The sequence below is a fragment of the Odocoileus virginianus genome, chromosome 17 (assembly GCF_023699985.2).
Source record: "Odocoileus virginianus isolate 20LAN1187 ecotype Illinois chromosome 17, Ovbor_1.2, whole genome shotgun sequence".
NCBI classification, from domain to species: Eukaryota; Metazoa; Chordata; class Mammalia; order Artiodactyla; family Cervidae; genus Odocoileus; species Odocoileus virginianus.
The window spans coordinates 16,611,572-16,627,127 of record NC_069690.1 but is presented as its reverse complement, the minus strand read 5'-3'; the positions used below and the strand labels follow the sequence as shown (position 1 = coordinate 16,627,127).

Genomic DNA, 15,556 nt, shown 5'->3' with positions numbered 1-15,556 from the left:
TTCTCCAACACCGGTGCCTTTAGTCACTGGCTGGCTAGGATTCTGTAGGATTCTAGTCTGAAAAGTGTGTGTGTGTGTGTGTGTGTCCCTCCCACGTGTTGCCAGATACTTGAAAGCATTTGAATAGTGCTATTCTTTGTCAGCCACACAGTGAGCACTTTATGAGATTGTTATTGCCCTGAATGAATGGCTGAATGTGGAAAAGCTACAAAAAAAGCCAAACAGCTTTCACTGAATACCCAGGCGGGTGCTCAAACACTTCTCTCAAGGGCAAGCGAGGGAGTCGCGGGTTTAGACGCCTCTTGTGGGTGGCTGGGGACTAGTCTCGGGCTCCAATGGTTAGGCACTGTCTCGTTTGTTCGGGGGCAGCCGCTAGGCGGTGCCGGAGAGCCTCGCTGGTGGGCGGCCAACTCCCCGGCTCTCATCCTCACCCTTCGGCCCGCCTCCGCGGCCCCCGCGCAGAGACTACAGCTCCCTTGGTGCTCTGGGAGTGGAGGAGGGCGGGGGCGAGGGCGGGCCTTCCGGGCGTGTGTTTCCGGCGTCGGCGGCCGCGGCCGGGGACGGTGTGAGAGCGGTAAGATGGCGGCGGCGGCGGTGGTGGAGTTCCAGAGAGCCCAGTCTCTACTCAGCACCGACCGGGAGGCCTCCATCGACATCCTCCACTCCATCGGTAAAGGTCGCCGCGCGCCCTCTCTGTCCCCGCTGGTCCAACTCGGCCTGTGTCTGTCGGCGGCGGCGGAGCGGGGCCGGGCTAGCCGGCACCGGTGCTGCTGACTCACTGTGTGTGTGTGTGAGAGAGAGAGAGGGGGGCCGGGCCGGGGGCCCCGGGCCGCTAGGAGCTCCCTGGAGCCCCGGGGCCCCCATCCCCGTGGGAAGCCCCGAGGCAAGCCCGGCGTCCACTCGCCGGCTGCTGACTCACGGTGGGCTCGGCGCGCGGAGGGAGAGTGGGCCAAGCCGGGGCCCCGTCGCTCCCCAGCCTTGTCTCCCTCTCTGGCCGGTGCGGGCTGGCCCGGGACCGCGAGCGGTGCCGGCCGGCTGGCGGGCTTTGTCACGAGCTGGTCTGAGAACCTCCAGTTGAGGGCCTGAGAAACCCGCTCTGGACAGGCATTTCCCGCCCTTGTTGTCAGCCCAGCCTGCTCGGGTGGGAGTGCGAGCGCTCGCTCTTCTCTTGGAGTTTCCTTTCCTCCGGACGCTGGAGCTGCTACTTCTGCCAGCCCACCGTGGAAAGCTCCACTTGCAGGGGGTTTTCCTGAGTGTATTTTGAGACACCGAGGGGGCACACACCTCAGGTTGGCATTTGGTTTGGGGAGGTGGCCGAGAGGTTCCTTTACCCCCCCGTGTAGGGTGTGAGAACCAGATGTTGGGGTGGGACCGTCCGGCCCGAGGAGGTGACTAATCGCCCTAGACTCTCCCGGAGAGGTTTGGAAGAGAGTTCAGAGAGTTAGTTATCAGCCGCGGAGTTCTGCGAACTCTTTGGAACCTGCCGGCTGCCCTTTGCCGGGGAAAAGGAAAGAAAAACGTCTTAGCACTGTAGTATGATTGTCTTACACCTTGCATGCGAATGGGGGAACTGACGTGGGAGCCCGAGCCGGTCGCTTCCGACAGTTTTCTACTGGGATTCAGGTGTGAACAGAAATAAATTTATGATGACACAGAGGGCTTTTAATGCTTAACCATCAAGGGTTCAGATAGGGCTAGCTCTTCACTACGCAGTCAGTAGTGATGTTTTTAATGTAGCTGGAGAAGATTCGGATTGAATCAACAAGTAGTTCGAGAACGCACGTGTACGTGGGATCTCCAGGCTGTTGACTTTGCAGTTGACTCTTAAGTCCATTGAATTTTGGTTCTCCCGACTTCCATGGAGAAAGGACGGTGACAGGATCTTGATGTCTTTATCTTTAGGGCTACTAGAAAAAGGGAAGAAGTGGGGTTAAGATGCATCAGTGAATGGATGATGTTGGTAAATAAAGGCTGTATTTCAGTTTGAAGTTCTGATCTTGACTTAAGTCAGTTATAGTTTCAGAACGAGTTATCTCAATATGTATCTTTTTTTTTAATGTGTATTTTTGTCTTGTGGATACACACTAGTATTTACAACTAATGTGAGAAGCATGGGTTTTATTTTTTGTGTGTAGTGCCTACTGTATTGTCTTTTATAAAGTGGGAGTTATGGTAAACATTATAATCAGAGTATTTCTTGCTTGCCCACTGTATTAGGAGAGAGTTCACTGAAAGCTTCTTTGTTAGAGTAAGCTTGAGTCATGATGCTTGACAGCCTTACTTTTTCCAGACTCCATCATGGAGTATCAGAATTTTGGTTTTTGTCAAGTCATGATGCTTTGTAAGAGAAGTGATAGCTAGCGATGATTACTAAACTTATCACTACAAGTTTGAAGAGGCTGGCCAGTGTTCAAGTGGTAGAATAGTTACTAACAGTTGGAAGTGGGACCTATAGCACAAAGTTATTTAAATAGGTCCCAGATCCCCTAAACTAGCTTCCCTCCTAAGGACCACACTGGAGCTGTGACAGGATTGTTTTTCCTGAATGGCTTTGTAGAACTGTTATTCCTAACACACCCATCAGCTGAGGTTCTCCACAGGCCTAAAGTTTATTGAAAGACTTTTGACTTTATAGTTATCAGTAACTTGGTCATTTGGTTTTAGTTTGTGGCAGGTAAATATGCAGTCAGGTATGTTTAATATTTTAACAGCACCTGGCATGGGGCGTTACTCCACAAGCGTAAAGAACTTGTTTTGTTGAAATTTTGCATTAGCCAAGTGACAGCAACAGAAATGGCCAGTGTATGTGGGTGAGGGAAATTCTAAGTGGTAGAATGAAAAGGCACATTTAAATTCCAAAGAGAGGAATCTGTTCTGATGAGATAGATACATGGGACATGTACTGCATGATCAATTTACTTTTTCTTGTTTAGAGTTTTTTTCTTTTAAAGCTCTCTCACATTTGTGTTTTGCTAACTGTTTGAGTTTGTATTTGGTCTTGTGAGGGTGAAATTTCCCTTAGTCTTCGTTTTCTGTCAGAATTTTAAGAGGGTTTGCGTTTTCCTCTCCCAGTGAAGCGTGACATTCAGGAGAATGACGAGGAGGCGGTGCAGGTCAAGGAGCAGAGCATCCTGGAACTGGGGTCTCTCCTGGCCAAGACTGGACAAGCTGCAGGTAAGTGCTCCAAGTGGATTGCTTTCTCTTCCCTGAGATGCTGCGTGAAGTTTCACTTTTTTTGAGGGAATATAGGACTGCATCCACACAGTTTATTGGTAATGAAGTTCCATTTTATTGCCCACTTGTTGAGCTTTAGTTTTCTATCAGGAAGTTAAGAGGCCTTTAAACTCAGTTCTTTCATGGATGACTTGTTCTGCAGGTGAAGGAAGAATCCTGTTTCTGTTGGGATGTGGTAACCTGTGGTTTGTTTCTGCTTTGAATTTTCGCTGCATTCCCTTATGTGTGGGCAGTAGCAGTCTTCGGTGCTTTCATGGATCTGTTCTGATGTATTTAAGATGGAGAGTACCTAGGCCCCTGCTTTCAAAATGACCAGGGATTTTGTATCCAAGGAAGTGATTTGCTGTCCTTTTTTCCTGGTTCACAATGAGTAAGACATTAAATGGAGAGAACCTTCCCAAGATTTCTCCACTGGTACCTAGAACTTTGTACCTGTTGTTGCCCAGTCTAGCTGTAATGGAACCATTGACTTTTTAGGCTCCGGGTGATATTCTGATGGGCGTGTCCTTGGACCGAGAGAGTCTTGTTGACCAGGAAGGCCTTTGACCAGTAAAGTGGCAACAGTATTCAGAGAGTAGCCTGCTTAAACTTAACATGGATGATTTTAGTTAACTTTAAAGTGAATTTAGAGCTTATCTGATTAGAATGGATTAAACATAGTTGATCTTGTGGATTGCTTTCTCCCAAATTATGTTGTTATCCAAGAGGATGATAGGTATGCCTTAGCAAAACTTCTTGAAATTGAGAACAAAGCTCTTTCCCAATTAAGGGTGATAACTTACTAATTATTAGACTTAATCAGTAGAAAGTTGAGTAAAGTTGTATGAAATTGGGAGAATGTATTTATATGGATCTTGTATCTTATTTAAAATATCTTTAAAAAGAAAAACTGTTTTTAAGTGCTTACTGTGAACGAGTTACTTTAAGGCCAAGTGGGATTTAGCTTACTGAACCCTTGAAACGGCTTGATAAGGTAGATACTATTACCATTTATACTTGAGGAAAGTGAGGACAGAAAAGTTAGATATCTTACTTAGGGGCACCCAGTTAGTATGGGAGAAACAGGATTTGAATCCATGTAGTTCTACTAAGCTCATGACCTTGAGTTATAAAGGCTATTGCTTTCCATAGTTATTCACTTATGAGTTATCAGTGGTAGGTGGTGGTTTTTTCATTGTATGCTGACTTCTATTTAACCTGTATATGGATTCCTTTTGCCTGTCAGTTAATGTTGCAAAACAGTTTTAATGATTAGTCTACATGAAATATAATTAATAATTTTCCTGAATTAGAAAGCCAGGTGAAATTATTATTTTTTGGCTGTGCTGCACATTTTGTGACATCTTAGTTCCCTGACCAGGAATTGAACCTGGACCCTTGGCAGTGAGAGCACAAAGTCCTAATCACTGAATCACCAGGGAATTCCCTTAAATAATTTTTCTGTTGTTGAACCATTCAGATGTCTACTTTTTCAAGTGGAATGGATAATTAAAAACAGCATGTAGTACAGTCAGTGTTTCAGAAAGTTTGTCTGAAAATGCTACTGTTTTGCTTGAAATTACTATTTCCTGCTTTACTCCCCCCTTGTTCATTGCCCTCCTGTCCCTGTGATCCATACCTGAGAAGTTTAGAAGTATACAGGGAAACCTACTGAACTCTTAACAGGTGAATCATAATAACTTTCAGAAATGTTTCCAGGTTACTTATCATTTTCTAAGAAAGACTTTGAGGAGTATGTTAAGGAAGTTTGGGGCCTACATTCATTTACCTATCTTTGCTATTAATAATCAGTTTTTGGTGTTTCCTTTGAATTTGGGGTTCCCTGAGAACAGAACATCTGTCTGTTTTGTTAATTTTCAATTTTGTTTTGTTATGCATTTCATATATGGCTAGAATTGCACTGAGTAGTCTGCTCAAATAGGTAGGGTCCCTGCTGGACAGTAGACAACTAGGGAATTAGTGAATAAGACTGTCTGATGCTTGCTTGTGATTGAAAGTTGTGGTCTTCATTATCAGACGTGATGTCTTGGCTCGGGACCTGCAGATTTCATAACCTGAAACCTATTAAAGGAGTGTGCTGAGTTCTGTGAGGTTCTGTAAAGGAAGTTCTGGTCATACATTTGCAAATAACTTCAGTAAGTAAAGAAGGACGAAGTGAATATGATTCTATCAGAATTAAAAAAAATCATTGTGTGAAAATGCAAAGAAACAGGGAATATAACCAAGAATGAATAAGATACAGTAATAGATTAAAATGAAAAATGAACTGAGTCTTTTGGCAACTAAGAGGTCATTTACTTTTCTGTTAGAGCAAAAAGAATAACTTGGAAAAGATTCTGTCATGCTAGCAAGTGCTCGAGAGAAAGGCAGATTCCTTAGCTCATGTTTCACTTCTGCCTTTTCCAGGAAGGAAAATGATTAAGAAAAAGATAGAAATAACACCAGAAAAAGAGAATTAAAGCCAAGGTAGGTGAGAGAAGAGAGAGCAGATTCTCTTTTTCAATAAGTTCAAGTTTCTCGGCTCTGACAATTTCTGTCTTTTAATATCAAAAGAATAGATGTAGCAGATATGTTTATAGAGCCACTGTGATGCTGAGAAAAATCATGAAGGATGGAGAGGTATAAGGAAAATGAGGAGGGGCAAACATTATTCCACTTTTCATAAGATAATGAAAAGAACAAATTCTAGACTCTATAAGCTGGTAATAATCAATAAAGTTCTGGGACAGATTATTTGATTAGGTTTTAATAAAAAAAGCAGTGGGTTTGTTAAGAAAAAATTATTCCAAACTCACCCTAGTTCTCTCTTGTTAGCCTTATCAGATCAGATTTGCAGGACTCCGTGGACAATGGCTTGCCACCTGTTTTTGTAAATAAAGTTTTGTTGGAACATAGCCATGCTCATTTGTTTACTATTACCCATGACTGCTTTTGCACTACAGTGGCTGAATTGAGTAGCTACCACTGAGACTGTATAACCCACAAAGTTGAAAATATTTACTATCTGGCCCTTCACAGAAAAAGTTTGCTAACCCCTGGTTAGAAATAATGATATAACCATATCTGATGTAAGCAGTCTTTGAACATTTGGCATGGCAAATGGATCGATTGTTGACCTGGAGGGAAGCCTCTCGTATCAAGTCATAGGGATCTGTACTTGTTCTGGTCAGCATCTGGCATATGACTAAAGCCATAGCAGAAGGTGTGCTTATTTCTGTAGATGATTCAGTACAGTAGAGAACAGATTTAGGATTCAGGGTTGTTGCCAGAGCCAGCAAGACTAAATTGTGTAGAAAGGAAAAAGTTATAAACTTAAACTGTTTATCAAAACTGAGGAACTAGTCTGCACAAAGACCTTATGGACTCAGTCTGAACAAAGAGTACTGTTAGCAAAAGCAAGACATGCTTTCTTGTGTTACATGTGGCAGTCTGATCAGGAGAACTGAGCCATAACTCTACTGGTCTGACCCTACGTGGAACATCGTTTTCAGTTCTGGGTACCACAAGTGGTACGTTTGCAAACTAGATTTTATTTGGAGGAGGGCAACTAAGGTGACAAGTTATCTGGAAACCAAGATGTTGGAGGAACAGTTGAAATAGCTAAAGCTATTTAGCTTGGAAAAAGGGAAATTTAGGGAGATACATGCATGTGTGCTAAGTTGCTTCAGTCATGTCTGACTCTTTGTGACCCTGTGGACTGTAGCCCGCCAAGCTCCTCCGTCCATAGGATTCTTCAGGCAAGAATACTGGAGTGGGTTGCTGTGCCCAGGGAGAGACAAGTGATAGTTATCTTCAAATTTGAAGCCATGTGGAAAGAGGCTATGGACTTATGTTTCAGAAAAGAACAATTGAGTTTGACCAAGATTGGAATTATCTGCTTTCTGAACATTTCTGTCACTGGAGATTGTTCAGAATTGTTCCAGGATAATAGAAAACGCTGTAGAAGAAGGGATGTTGCACTCGACTACTTTTAAAAAGCTATGATTATGTAATTGAAGTTTGCATAAGTGCACAAGGAATTTGAGGGAGAGAAACGGGTGTAGCCTGGCATTGGCATGGAAGACTCAGTAGGACTTCAGCTGACCTGAAAGGGCCTCTAAGCTCCTCATAGGTCAAGGTGATGGGGTGGATTCCAGGTGGCAGCGCAGCAGTGAGGCCTGGCCGCAGGCGGTGTGCAGCCAGTACAGGGCTGAGCGGAGGGACAGCACGGGGAAACCTGAGGCGGCGGGCGCCCCAGGTCAGGACCGGGGAGTGAAGGGAAAGGTGAACTGTTCCTCTCTGCATAGAGTTCCTTTTATACCTGACATGGCCCGTGGTTTCTGCGATTATGCTGGCAGATGAGGATTTCAAGACCCCTAATTAGCTTTCTCTGGAGGGGGAGGTTTGCTTGCCCTGAATTCGAGTTCTCAGGAGGATGAGTCTACAATTTGAGGCAGTGACACTAAAGTAATTTTAACCTACATTCCGGGAGTACTTCCTTAGTTGGTCAGTTGAAGTATTCTCTGGTTTTCACTCTTGTTTCTAAAGATGCCCCCTTAAGATTACTGCGCCACCCTCTGTTCTCACACAAGGCGGGAAGAAGCCTCTGTGGTGGTCGCCCTTTTTGCCACAGTTTAAGACTCAGGTTTTGTAGATTGATGAGGAATTTTAAAAGGGTACAGCACAACTTTAAGGGACAGACAGAATCAGTGAAAAACTGATTCAGAAGAGTGCTGTGGAAATTACATTGGTAAAAGGCTAAACTGGGCGTAAATTTAGGAAGGGAGGAAAAAAGGAACCTGAAATTGAAGATCTCTGTTGAGATTTCCAACTAAGACAGTCTTGGAAATTAGAAAAAAAAAATTTCTTTTAACTCTATAACCTGATAAATTTGTTGGTTGTGGGGAAGTGATTTTGTTCAAGGTGGTTGAAGCATGGCATAGTTCATGTTCTAGAATACTGCTTTCTGAGAGTGTGAGTACTTTGCTCTGCTCATGAGGTAGAGAGCCTCGAGCATTTCCCAGGACCCTCACAGTAATCCAGTGGCCAAGTGGGGAATGGAATACAGATTTGGTGTAAGCTGTTAACTTTTTTGCTATTCTGTTACCTGCTGAGAATGCTTTGAATTCCTAAGTTTCCTTTTGACTGCTCCCAGACCCAAGTACTGATTTTATTATCTTGGGTCATCATTTAATGGGTATTTTGTCCCTGATATTGATGAATACTTTTTCCTGTGACAATTGCCTTCCACAGAGCTTGGAGGACTCCTGAAGTATGTGCGACCCTTCTTGAATTCCATCAGTAAGGCTAAAGCCGCTCGTCTGGTCCGATCTCTTCTTGATCTGTTTCTTGATATGGAAGCAGCTACAGGACAGGAGGTAAGCTACTTGAATGACAAAAGAGACAAAGTCTTGTTTGGAGCGAAGTCTTGTTTCAGTGAAGGAAGTGCCTGCCTGCACTGTGGTGGTATGTGGAAGGGACGCGGGGAGGACAGCACAGGACTTACCATGTCAGTTTCTCTTTGTTGCGGGGCATTTGATACTTTGGGTCTGTTCCATGCTTTGCTTTGTAAGTGGAGATTGTCAGTGGTCCCTGGAATTCTCATTACCTCAGGGTCACAAACTGATTCTTGTCTTTGAGGTGTTGTATTCCCTTACCTTTGTAATGTTTTCTGTGTCTGTGGCACCTCTGCATCACAGAGCTCCTCATGAGCACTAATTAAGTCTCGTGGCATCCCTTCTTGGCGTGTCTTGTATGCATTTATGCCTTTATTGAGGAATGAGCATCCATCTCTGTGTCTCGTGTGTACTGAAGTGACTGGCGTACCTGTCCATGTCCTCTACGTGTTCAGACTAGATCCTGAGCTGTACTGAAGAGTGCCTCTTTGGAATCACTGAGCCTCTTCCAGTTCTTTTCAGAGAATTATTGTCTGCAATTCTGGAGAAGGAGACGCTACCAAAGTTAAAACTCATTCTGTAAAAAGTGGTAGATTCAAGCAGGGTGTATGGTGGCTGCTTGAATCTGTTTGCAGGAAGAATATAGTTGTTGTCTTTTCTATATTGCTCAGCAGTCATTGAATGTGTGCTGTGTTAGGCACTGTTACAGGTACTAGGGATTCATTTGTGACAGTGTACAGTTACTGCTCTCATGAGGATTATATTTTAATGAGGAAGGCAGATAATGAACAAATATATAAAATGTCAACTGGTATAAAGGCAGGGGTAGGAATTGGTAGGTAGTTATATGTCTCATTATTTTCCATGGCCTCTGTGGGTGTAAAAGATAGGAAGGGGCTTAGTGGTGTTGAATAAGCAATGGGGAACTTCAGAAACCTAGCACTTAAGGATCTCACTTTGAAATCATGTCTTTTGTAAAATCTGGTTTCTTTCCTTAATGATTCTTTGAAGCCTAGTTTATACACCATAAACTAACTTCATTATAGAAAATTCATTTGTTTTTTGCAGAACTGTGTTTCCTGATAGTAGATCAAAAATAGCTATGTAGATGGCTGCCTTTTGAACCAAAGCATTAGAATTATTTTTATGAATAATTTAAAAGAAAAAGTAGTGTTTCAAAGAGGTGTCACTCTTGTGTAATCCTTACTTTAAAAAAAAAATTTGTATTTGTGCTCATGAAAAAGTGATGCCACATTTTTTGTTTGAATTAGGATGCCTTAGAATGAGCTGACCAATAAATGTTAGCTTGAAACAGACTAATAAATGTTACTTAAAACATTTTAGTCAGAAAAAATTAATTATCCAAGCTGCTGCTTTGACTCAACTCTTGGAATTTGTCTCTTCCTGTAACAGTGAGCTGGCTCAATGGATAGAACTGCATTTGTTTGATGGTCAGTTCTCCTCCTCCTGTATCCAAATTATCCAAATCATAATTTGGTGCTCTCCTGTAATTGGTTTGTGGGGTTCCCTGCCCTTTGTCTTGTGGCTCCATGTCTGGTTAGGCCCTCCTTTTAACTGTGTGTGCACATTGCTGTTCTTCATTTTACATTACTTTCTTGTCAACCAGAGGCTCTTCTTCCTTATCCTAGGGTGAAAGGAAACACTTTCACATATTGTGTCTTTTTATTGTCAATGCTAAGTAAGACCTATTGGTCTCTTTTGTTTGTTTGTTTTTATTGATTAGTAGTTTAGCTTTTTATCAAGAGCCAGAGTCTTACTCCACTTAGCAGGTCTTTGAGTAATTTTTTTGGATTACAGATTGTTTGCTTGGTTTGGAATAAATTATGAACCATCCAGATAGTTCTGTCTGCACCTCAAACTCAACATAGCAACATCAACATCCAACTATTTATTAAATTCTGTCAATGCAACTTTCTCCAATCTTTATTTTCCACCTCTTTTTGTATTGTTCTCTCTGTACAACTGCCATCTAGTTTGGGTTCTGATTATTTCTTCTTTTTTTTTTTTTTGGAGGTATTGTTCATGTACAACGAGTTCTAATTATTTCTTAGACTACTGCAAAAGTCTCGTACCACTACTTAGAGAGATATCCTACCTAGTAACCCTCTGAACTTCTTATTCCTGTCTGTACACCCCTGACTTGAGCCTTCAATGGCTCTCTGTTGCCTGCAAAATTCGTGTTTCATGTTTCTCTGCAGTACAGCTTATCAGGACAGTCTGGTCTGCTGGTACTCTGAGGTGTACCAGACATGCCCACCCTCTTGGGTGCTTGCCTGTTTGCTGAGCAAGGCCTGTGCACTCCTCATGATGTGCCTTTCCCTTCTGTAGCTCCATGTCGAGTACCATCTCCTCAGATTCTTCCTTGCTGACACTACTGTGATCTGAGCTCTTCAGTGATCCACGCTGTGTTTTGTACATGTTATATTCCTGATGGTTTTGCCTTGTATGATGGTCACTTGAACATTTGCTTTACTTTTTTTCCTGTAATGCAGTCTCATTCAGATGAAGCCCTGTATACCTTGTAGTATCACAGTGCCTTTCTCATTCCTAATTCGTGGCTATTCCTTAACCATGGCTGCCTCTGACCTCACCTGCCATATTATTCTTTCTTTTACTTTATTTACAGCTGTAACACTGGCTTTAAACTGTTCTAACTTTGGGGCATTTTTATACATTTAATTTTTTTTTTTTTGGCCATGTTGTGTGGCTTGCGAGATCTTAGTTCCCTGACCAGAGATCTAACCTGTGCCCCTTGCAGTGGAAGCATGAAATCTTAACCACTGTATTTCTAGGGAAGTCCCGCTCTCAGCCTGATCTTAACACAGCCTTTTTTCTTCTTCACCATTTTCTTCTTCATCATTTCAAGTCTTTGTTTCCATCTCATTTCCTCAGAGACCTTCCTTTATCACCGTATCTAAAATACCCCATTTCTGCTTTCTTCATGTTTATTTTGCTTATTAACATTCATTTCCTACTTAGAATGTAAATTCCATGAGGATAATCACTGTGTCCTATTCACTGCTGTAACATCCACACTTAGAGTAGCTTGGCCCAAAGAAGCTTCCTAACTAGTATTTGTTGAAGGGATATATGGATCATGCCTTCTCTGTGGTAGATGCTCAGGAGATATTTTGTTGAATTAAGACTTAAGTTTATTGACTTGAGATACAGCCATGGGGTATTGTTACTGCATTTGTCTACATGACTCAAGACCTCTGACTTGGGAGAGTGGAAAATTCTAGGTTCTTTTAAAATTCTTTGATTGAGTATTGGGAAAGGATAGAGGAGCAAGGCATAGGTAGATTACTGTCATAGAACTATTGAGGCCTGGGGCAAAATACGAAGTTTTAGGATATCGGTAAGAGATCTAGAAGTGTTGGGGAATTTAACATGAAGAGTATGGGGAGGGGATTTTCCTTGCCTTTTTGTATTTGGTGACTCACCATAAGTCAGATAGAGCTACAGCATGATCTTCAGCTTGCTGTGTTCTGGAAGCTGATGTGATTCAGGTTAGGTTCTTCTTTTTTTTTTTTCCCATTTATTTTTATTAGTTGGAGGCTAATTACTTTACAGTATTGTAGTGGTTTTTGCCATACATTGACATGAATCACTCATGGATTTACATGTGTTCCCCATCCTGAACCCCCCTCCACCTCAGGTTAGGTTCTGGTCATTTGCCTAGGAAGTGAGGCTGTATGGGTGGGGTGGGCGACTGAGGATTGGGATGGTTGGCAAGTAGAAGGAGAGTAGAGATTTAGGGTGAAGAGGGGAGAAAGAAGACTGAACCAGATCCTTAACTGAAGAGTAAGCTGAAATTCCAGAATTGATTTTACCTTCCAGGCATGTCTAGGCAATGTCTTTGGGAGGCCATTTTTTGGTATAGTCTATCCAACTGAAGCACACAGCACATTTTAAGAAACCTTACATCAAAAAATCCTGTTGAATTAAATAGTTATTTTAATGGAAAAAAGGGAGTTCGTGCTAGAGAATTTCACACTTAAAATAGTAGTTAACTTTCTTTTCCCTTAGGAATTTAGTGAATAAAGGCATATAAAAAATGGTTTAGTGTATTTATTTAAAGCTTAAAAACATATCTGATTTGACTGTTTTAAGCCGTTGCACTCAAGTAAGGGCTTCCTCCAGAGGCATGGACTTCTTGTGTATTATTATTTATCCCCTTTCTCAGTCATTGTTAGCATTAACAAAGCACAAAGCCTCTCAAACAAAAGGGCAGTGAGTGGCCTTTAAATTTTTTTTCTTAGAACTGACGCGCTGGTTTCACCGATTATAATCCTAGATATTGCAAATAATGTACCCTATAATTGAAAACTGATCGTTCATGTAAAAATTATCTACTGTAGGAGAAATGTCTCTATTGACCTGAATTTACTAAGTGTGAGTTGAGATTGGGTCAAGTTCTGGTCCCAAAAGCTGATCATGACCTTGGGTGAGTCACTTAACATCTGGACTGTCAGGGAAATGGGGACAGGTGAGATGCTAGGGTAGAACTCAGTGTTTCTTAACTAGGGGTATATATCAGAGAGGCCAACCTTTTATTCCAGACTACTGAATCAGGTGTAGGCATTCATTTCAGCATTGTTAAACTTGCTGGGTAAAACTGTTGGTAAGCGTTTCTTAGTCCCCCAAAACACAGAGGACTAAAGACTTTTATTCTTGTTTCTAAAAATATTCAGCAAAATATTTTCAGTTCCATTTATGTATGAACAGAAATCTTACTTTGATTTTAGTCTTTTAGAACAGAACTCAAAACTGAAACTGTGATTGGCCTGCTTTTATTCAAAGGTTTGTAGAATTCATGAGGGTGGCTGAGCTTAGAGTTGGGCATTAAGTAGCCACTAGGGGCCCCTCCGGTGAGATACAGAGTTCTCACTGACTCTTGCTGATGAGTCTCCCAAATGCCAGGTAAAGTCATTCATTTATCTACTGAGCTTTGTTTTACCAGTTAGTTTTCTGGAAAGCTCGGTTTCTTTTTATCTTATGCTCTGATTATGAATCTTAATATAAATTCGCAGTAAGTGATAGATGATCTGCAGCACTTAGTATGTACTTGGCAGAGCTCCTGTGGCAAGGATACCTGATGGCATGTAGACCACCTGGTGTAGAACACTTCTTTAAGTTAGTTACTTTGCATGGGACATTACTGCTTGGGTAGCAGGTAGAACTGGGAGTTCAGAGTTCTTTTATAGAAAGTTTAAAAAGCCCCTTTAAGTGTTGAGCTAATTTTAATTTCTTTTTACTCACTTTCATACATGCTAAGTTTGCTGTACTGTGATGAGAATTGTTACTTGCGCTTTGTAGACTCTGGAAGGGAAGAGTCATTTTTGCCTTTTGAGTCTTAGGACTGTGGGAAGAGTAAGACATTTGTGCCTAGACTGAGAATTTCTCCCCTTTATGAATGATGCATTCATGTGAACACATTACTGTTACTATTCAGGAGAAATTTCTGCTTTAAAAATGTCTCAGCCATTATAGAACTAACTCTACATTCCAGGACTGCATATGTAGCCTGGGTTCCTCCTGGGAAGATAGATGAGGAATCTTGAAGACAAAGCTCTTTTCCAAAGGAACACAGTCTAAGCACAAATATACTCTGTGTGTAAAAAGCCAAGTTGATTTTCCATTATGCTATACATATTGAGATACTATGATCAAGGCATGCTCCTGAGACAGTAAACATGGATAGTAATGCATTAGGAGGAAATGAAGCTGTTCTCCCAAGCAAGGCTTGTGGGAAGAACGTGAGCACATAATGTTGCATATACTGTCTCTCCCTGTTGCAGGTCGAGTTGTGTTTAGAGTGCATCGAATGGGCCAAATCAGAGAAGAGAACTTTCTTACGCCAAGCTTTGGAGGTATGTGCCTGCGTTAGTGCTGATTTCAGATCTCTAGACGTTTGACAGACTGTGAACATGAGTAGCACCATCCTTATCAAAAGTATTTTCATCAGCTGTGTATTATCCGTGCACCCAAAATGATGGGTAGTAGACCTGCTCATGAGAATTGCTCTGGTTGAAACCAGCCTGCTGCTTGGCTCAGAAAAGTAAGCAGCAACATGATTTAGTCACTGACTATAATAGGAGATAATATCATGGGCTAGATGATTTTTTTTTTAGGCCGAATTTGATGCTATCATCAGGACTTGAATATTCAGCAGTAACAGTTTTGTGACTGTCAATCTTTGATTTCTTTCTTTGGCTGTTTTCCTCCCCTTTCCATCGGTCAATGCCTTTTCTCTTCCCTAGGCAAGACTGGTGTCTTTGTACTTTGATACCAAGAGGTACCAGGAAGCATTGCATTTGGGTAAGTAAGCTGGTGGAAGCTAGTAAAGTGTCTTAGCTGGCTCTCTGTATGTGTGTGTGCACCTGCGCTCAGTCATATCTGAGTCTTTGTGACCCTGTGGACAGTAGCCCACCAGGCTTGTCTGTCCATGGAATTTTCCATGCAAGAATACTGGAGCAGCTTGCCATTTCCTCCTCCATCTTAGCTGGCTAAATGAATGTATTCTGAACCTGGATACTCTTATTAGTTATGTATTAATAATTTATATTCTGCCTATATTTTAGAAGATTTAAAGTGGCTTACAATTACTGAATCTGTCATGGAAAAGTGGCATTTAGAAGTTCTAAGAAACTGTCTGTCAACATTAGGGAACAAAAGGGTGGAACTGCAAGTATTTACTGACCGTTACATTTACTATATCTGTTTATCATTAAAATCAATTTTAAAAATAAAAAAATTAACTGGATGTAAATACATACAGGAAACCTGAAATGGGCCAACTAAAGGCTGCTTTTGGCCTTTAAACACCCTTAAATCTTTGCTTGCTGCTTTTTAAAAAATTAATGGATATAGCTGGACTATTTTCTCCAGGTAGAAGAACATGACTTTCATGATCTATTAAGTTG

The 15,556-nt window shown here is 41.9% G+C and overlaps 1 protein-coding gene across 1 annotated transcript in view; it reads left to right on the top strand.

Annotated features, from left to right (window-relative positions):
* Positions 1-532: 532 nt before the first annotated feature.
* Positions 533-15,556, top strand: part of PSMD11 (proteasome 26S subunit, non-ATPase 11) — a 28,028-nt gene continuing 13,004 nt past the window's right edge. The window contains exons 1-5 of the mRNA XM_020898703.2: positions 533-670; positions 3,073-3,174; positions 8,467-8,591; positions 14,432-14,503; positions 14,894-14,951. Coding sequence (XP_020754362.1) covers positions 580-670; positions 3,073-3,174; positions 8,467-8,591; positions 14,432-14,503; positions 14,894-14,951 — 448 coding nt within the window. The 5' untranslated portion in view covers positions 533-579. The remainder of the gene's footprint in view (positions 671-3,072; positions 3,175-8,466; positions 8,592-14,431; positions 14,504-14,893; positions 14,952-15,556) is intronic.